This window comes from Myotis davidii, unplaced genomic scaffold (genome assembly GCF_000327345.1).
Source record: "Myotis davidii unplaced genomic scaffold, ASM32734v1 scaffold5875, whole genome shotgun sequence".
NCBI classification, from domain to species: Eukaryota; Metazoa; Chordata; class Mammalia; order Chiroptera; family Vespertilionidae; genus Myotis; species Myotis davidii.
Window position 1 is genome coordinate 16,458 of NW_006286295.1, and position 6,222 is coordinate 22,679.

Sequence of the window (6,222 nt, forward strand, 5' to 3'; positions counted from 1 at the left end):
TCCCTCCCTGCCTCGAGGGGTCACCGATCACCACCGGGGTGGGGGGCAGGGAAGAGGCAGACACTGGCAGCCTCTTCTCTGCCCTGCCCAGCTTCTCTGATCACCAGCTGGGGGGCTGGCCTTTGCCTGGGTTCTTGGATCCAGGGCAGGGGGCAGGGAAAAGTGCCTTTACCCTGCCACCTGGCTCTTGCCTGCTGCCTGGGTTTCCAATCACCATTCTTCCATCCTTCCCCTTTCGCTTCCCATCATTGAGCCTATATATGCAAATTAGCCGCCATCTTTGTTGGACATTAACCGCCATCTTTGTTGGCAGTTAATTTGCATATCGCCCTGATTAGCCAAAGGGAAGGGTAGCAAAGTTAAGGTTAATTACCATGTTTGTCTATTATTAGATAGGATAATATAGTTTCATATTAATGGAGGGGGATTTTTCATGGTAAATTCTAGAAGTGAGAGTTTGCTGAGGGAAGAGTGAATAAAATGTGATGTTAGATGTTATGATACTTCACTCCAGGGGGTCGTGCTGGTGTGCGTTCTCACCAGTCCTGTGTGGCAGAGCTTGTTTCCCAAGCATTGCATGCTTTAAAAATGTTGTCAATCTGATATGAGAAGAAATGAAATTTTGGTGTGGTTTCAGTTGTTTCTTTTTTATAGAACTTGTAATGAATTATTTCCCCTGCCCCCATTGATTTTCAGAGAGAATGGAAGGGAGGGAGGATAGAGAGAGAAACATTGATTTGAGAGAGACACATAGATGATTGCCTCCTACACTTGCCCTGACCAGGACCAGGGAAGAACCTGCAACTGAGATATCTGGCCTTCACTGGAAATTGAAGCTGAGATACTTCGGTCTGAGGGCCAATGCTCAAATTGGCTAGGGTGATTATAATTCTTTAAATAGATTTTTATTGATCTGCAGGCCAATGCTCTTTCTATTGAGCCAAACCAGCCAGGTGTGGCTCAACTGTTGAGTGTTGACCCAGGAACCAAGAGGTCATTGGTTCAATTCCCAGTCAGGGGTATGCTTGGGTTTTGTGCTCAATTTCAAGAAGGAGGTGTGCAGGAGGCAGCTTGTGAATGATTCTCTCTCTCTTTTTTAAAACATATATTTTATTGATTTTTTTATAGAGAGGAGGGGAGAGGGATAGAGAGTGAGAAACATCGACGAGAGAAAAACATCGATCATTTCCCTCCTGCACGTCCTTACTGGGTATGTGCTCGCAACCAAGGTACATGCCCTTGACCAGAATCGAACCTGGGACCTTTGAGTCTGCAGGCCGACACTCTATCCACTGAGCCAAACCACTTAGGGCTGAATGATTCTCTCTTTTCATTGATGTTTCTAGCTCTCTCTCCCTCTCCCTTCTTCTCTGAACTCAATAAAATATATATTTAAATTTTAAAAAAGTTGTGATCCAAAGGGAAGGCTGAGATCCTAGAAGTTGATACCTAATAATACATATCCAATCTCTTAGGATTCTCATATTGATTTTTATTATACTAAGTTTTCATATGAAGAATAGAGTCTCCAGGATTTAATGAATTGCCAAAGGATATATTGCTAGTGAAGGGCAAAGTCATAATCAGCAACCAAACTGGTCTCTTCCGGTTTTTCATTATTTTTTGCATGATTTCATCATACTATGTTACCCACTTTTGAAGAAAAACATACGCAATTCTAGCCAGAGAGAAACAGTTCCCCTCTACTAACCCTCTTTATTCCTTACAGAGATATTTAGAGCTATGGCAGTTTCCTCAGAGAACTCGAAAGGGGAGTTGAGCCAGTATATCTCAAAAGAAGACATCGAGAAATTTCTGATGGCACTCAAAGTTGGAGGTCAGGTGAGGACATCTCAGTCATCTTCCTGGCACTGGCTCCAGGGTGGAACCACCTCCATAAAGGTAGCTGGTTGGATGCATACCCAATCTGTCAGGAGAGGGGCAAGTATTTCCAGTCAGCAGAGCACTACCCAGCTCAGTCCCTTCACATCTCCAGGTCAGGTTCCCATGTCCCTAGGTTAACCCATAAACTTCTCCACCTGCTTTCCCCCAAATCTGGGTCCAGCTTTAATCTCTCTAGAGTCAGTCCTCCTCTTCATTTCTCTACCATGGATCATTATTCTCTTTCTTTTTTTTTTTTAACCCTCCATCCTTCAACCTCCCTTTCTTCTTGAATCCCTTCTCTCCTCTAGATGTCAGAAGATGATATCATAAAAACCCTTAAATTACTGGAAGTCAAAATTCTAAATACTAAGATGCCTACTACATTCTGCCGGAAAATTACAGGTGTCCTTATCAACTACCTGAGGAGAATGGTGAGGAGGTCATGCCTTTGTGTGGGGGGCGGTGGGGAAAGAAAGGATTCCAGATCTAAAGTCAGGAGTTCCTTTCTGGTGGGTGATGACATTTTGAAATAAGTAGTATTTGGGAGATGACTACCTCAACTTTCTAAACAGTTTCCTAGAGCCTATGTCTTATACCCTGAACATGTCTCAAGAACTGTGACCTAAAAGTTAAAGTAATGAAGTAAGGAGGTAGGGTGAAAGAAGTGAGATGGAAAGGGGGAAACGGATTTAGGCTTTGGGCCTCATAATGTAAGCTGTCCTAATCCTCCTCCTGGGATATCTTAGGCAGTCACACCTTTGCTGTTGCAACTCAGCTAATCACCTCAATTTATTTACTAATCTATTTAAATCCACCCACTTGCCTGCTAGCACAACTTTGGAAAACATGACCACTACCTATTTATCTATCCAGATACTTTTATACTTAATTTTCCTGGTACTGGGTAAATCTGGTTTCTGATTTTCTTGATTAACTGTCTATATACAAGGTGTCTTCCAGTTTACCTGCCTTCTTTGGCACACCTGTTTACTGATCAAGACCTGACCCTTCAAGAAATTTTCAAAGTTACCTCCATAATGTACCCACCTCTGTGATGACGGTTCATCTGTGATGACGGTTCACTTTGTGCCTCAGGGAAAACTCTGTTCTCTGTAAATGCCAACCCCCATTCCCACCCCAACACAAGCCTGGAGACTCTGCAGTTTTTCATTGCCTGCCCTCTTGCACACTCTAGGAAGCTCTTGCCCTCTATCATGGGAAAGGTGTATGTTGAATGGGGTCGTAGGATGAGATAGGATAGTTACTGCCCTCTAGATAGAGGAGAACCACTTACTGAGCAAAGCCAATTCTCAGAAGCTGAGCGACTCATCTTGGAGAGTAACCTTGGAACAGTGAGTCTTTCTTTTTCCAGGAGACAAAGGGAGAACTGGAAAAGGCATTCACTGCGGTCCTAATGGCTCTGGGGTCACATTTTCCAGAAGTGATCATTGTCAAGCTATGGGAAAGACCAAATACACGCTGTCTGCCCCCAAGGAGCCTCATGGTTGCAGTGGGGAAGATCATCCTTTCCCAAGGTATTGCTCCCCGTGGTGGAAGAGTTTGTCTGAGAAAGGAGCAGGGGCAAAAGTCTTTGGGGTGCTGTATGGAATTTAGAATATAGCTTTATTCTCCTGACTCCTTTCACTGTACTAGTATATCTCCACTTAGTTTAGTCAAAGGTGTGTGTGTAGGGGCGAGGGGGGAAAACTAGCATCCCTGTGGGACCAATGGGAACTCAGGAGGGCTTCCTGGAGACTAGGAGTGGCACAGGAGAGCATATTAAACCACAGGAAACTGTGGGGCTGGAGGTAAGACTAGGAGAACTAGAGGGAAGGCTGAATAGAAAGCCCCCATTCAACAGAGGTGGGGAAGGGCAAAAGAGAAGTGAGGAGTGCTTTGCTTAGAGGAACCTGAAGTTTTGAATTTGGTTAGAGGTTTGGAAGGGAATAGTGTAGTAGGATGAGGCAGAGAATCACCATACAATCTCCATCCTGGTGGCTGTTGGTGACAGCATTAGTTCTCTTACCCATTGTATTACCCTCCCCCAGTCAAAAAGTGTGGGGAAAAAATCAAGTCATCAGGCAAATGCCAGACCCTTCCCTTTCTTTGCCACTTGGAGTTTGGGCGAGAGAGCTGTTGGGGAAAGTCAGCTGGCCTTCTGGGCATTAGGTTCAAAATGACAAGCCTTATGGGTTGGGCTGCATAGCAAACTCAGAGGACACAGCACAGAAGCTGGAAATGAGTCTCTTGATCTAATCATGGCAAATGTTCTCACTTTAGAAGAGTGAGAGAGCCTCAGGCAGCACAGCTCTTTGCTCCATAAGGATCCTTGGGAGGGAGTGTGCCTGTGTAGGGTGTGGTAATACCTTGCATCTGCATGCTGTGCTATGATCCAGTATGGAGCTTAATTTTCCCAACAGACCTATGAGGTGGGCACATTAGGAACTGTAGTCCTATTTAACAGCTGAGGACATGGAAACTAGCATAAATTAAGTATCTTACTCTGGGTTGCCCAGACTCTTTGGAGGCAGAGCTAGGATCAGAATCCAAACCTACTGGCCTCTAATCATAAGATTTTGTACACTAAGGCAGGAGGCTCCTTTCCTTTCCTTGGGATAGGGATGATTTTCTTTTACTCTCCCTCCCAGATACAGTTTCTTTCGTTGGTTCTATATGGAGATATATCCAGCCTCTTCTGAAGTTGGCCCAAGAGGAGAATGACATGTTGGCAATATGTCATGGTAAGGGTAAGGAGAGTCTGGGGAAGGGCTTAATTAGAATCAGGGAGGGAGAAAGAAGGCCAGGAAGAGACTGGGGCTCTCTGAAGTTGGACCCCAAAAGTCTATGGAAGGGGCAGATGATGGCTGAGAGCAGGCCAGGTATGAGTAGATGCTCTTCTCCATCTGACCTCTCTTGGCCTGGTTTGCGGCAAGGAGCAAACATGATAGGGAGGCTGTACGTGTTGACAGCCTTTCTCTTTCACTTTCCCTGCCTATCCTGGAACTAGGTGTGGTCAGAAAGGAACGATAGTTGGGGAGGTGGTGGGCAGGTGGGTATTTCCCAGAACAGGACCTCCAAAGCCCTTTTTGGGTTGAGGAGGAGAGGACTGTACTTATAGGTGTGTATGCTTTACTTTGTGGGATGGGAAAGGTGATGGGCAGCTCTAACTCCCTTCCCTCTGTACAGTATTCTATGGATTGGTCATCAGTGCCCAGAAACACCTGGATTCCTGGGATGATAAGGTGACCGGCTTTAGTCAAAGGGAAATGTCCATGAAGGCCTACATCACCTTCCGCATCTTCCTTAACCGTTGGCCTTTGAAGAGCAAGGACAAGGTGGGAGTGGGAGATAACAGGGATTGGGTGGATGGGCCAAAGGGGTAAGGCTTGAGCCAAAGGTTGGCTCAAGTTTGTCCACTTGCTGGTAGAAGCCTGACTCACGAGGGTCTTCTGGGAGAGCAGGTGTTCCTCCTCAGGCTCCTCATACCATGCTCCAGAAAAACATAGAGTAAAAAAACACCGCACTGTCCATTCACTTATGTGTTAAGTGTGCAATTTACATTTATTGGTTAGTCTTATTTGCCAGGCATGATGCTAGGCCCTAATCATACAAAGATGGATAAAGCACAACCCCTGAGGGCTTGTCTTCCTCATCCTATTACTGATGCAAGTTTGTGTATCTCCTTAGGCACAGGTGACAGAGCAGGTTCTGCAGATAATGGGCCACCTTTTCTTCCTTATGCCACCATCCAAACTCAAGAACCAAGTGAACCGGTTAACACGATGGTTAATGATTTTGATGTCCACGAAAGTGACACCTTTCTACATTTCCCAGGTGATTGGGTTGTGCGTGAGAGGGAAATTTGACTCGTTCATGTATTTCATATTTATTGAGTAGTTAATGCTGGAGTGGGCAAAGCTTGGCACATAGGTCAAATCCATTCTGAAGCTTATTTTTGTAAGGAATGTTTTACTGGAACTCAGCCATGTCCATTTGTTGAATTCACCTCAGGCTTTGAAACTCTCTGACTTCCCTGTCTCTGACCTTTAGATCCAGCTTTAAAGGGCCTATGAGATAGATAACGTCTACCTGGAATACCTCCCTATGTTAAAGTCAACTGGTGTGGGACCTTACTTATAAAGGGTGTCCCAAAATTCACGCAAGAAGTAGTTTTGATAGAAAACACAGTTTTATAATTAAAAATTTTTAATCTTTTTATTGATTCATAAAGTATACATTATAAGGTTATGTATGGAATAGCATATTGCGTAAATGGCCTCCACAGCTTCGCTGGCACATACGCACTCTATTTTTTATTTTTTTTAAATATCCTTTATT

At 44.6% G+C, this 6,222-nt stretch overlaps 1 protein-coding gene across 1 annotated transcript; it reads left to right on the forward strand.

The window, feature by feature from the left end:
* Positions 1 to 1,667: 1,667 nt before the first annotated feature.
* Positions 1,668 to 5,946, forward strand: LOC107182129. Its single transcript, XM_015560055.1, has 7 exons — positions 1,668 to 1,842; positions 2,193 to 2,315; positions 3,257 to 3,419; positions 4,533 to 4,625; positions 5,071 to 5,219; positions 5,572 to 5,718; positions 5,935 to 5,946. Exons 1-7 carry the CDS (start codon positions 1,744 to 1,746, stop codon positions 5,944 to 5,946), a joined length of 786 nt encoding a protein of 261 aa, XP_015415541.1. The 5' UTR covers positions 1,668 to 1,743.
* The last annotated feature ends 276 nt before the right edge of the window (positions 5,947 to 6,222 follow it).

Excerpts from the sequence above, each read along its gene's own strand:
- LOC107182129 (XM_015560055.1), top strand. The coding sequence starts at position 1,744 with ATGGCAGTTTCCTCAGAGAACTCGAAAGGGGAGTTGAGCCAGTATATC. Across the intron at positions 2,316-3,256 it reads TCAACTACCTGAGGAGAATG|GAGACAAAGGGAGAACTGGA; the intron begins GTGAGGAGGTCA and ends TTCTTTTTCCAG. Across the intron at positions 3,420-4,532 it reads GAAGATCATCCTTTCCCAAG|ATACAGTTTCTTTCGTTGGT; the intron begins GTATTGCTCCCC and ends TCTCCCTCCCAG.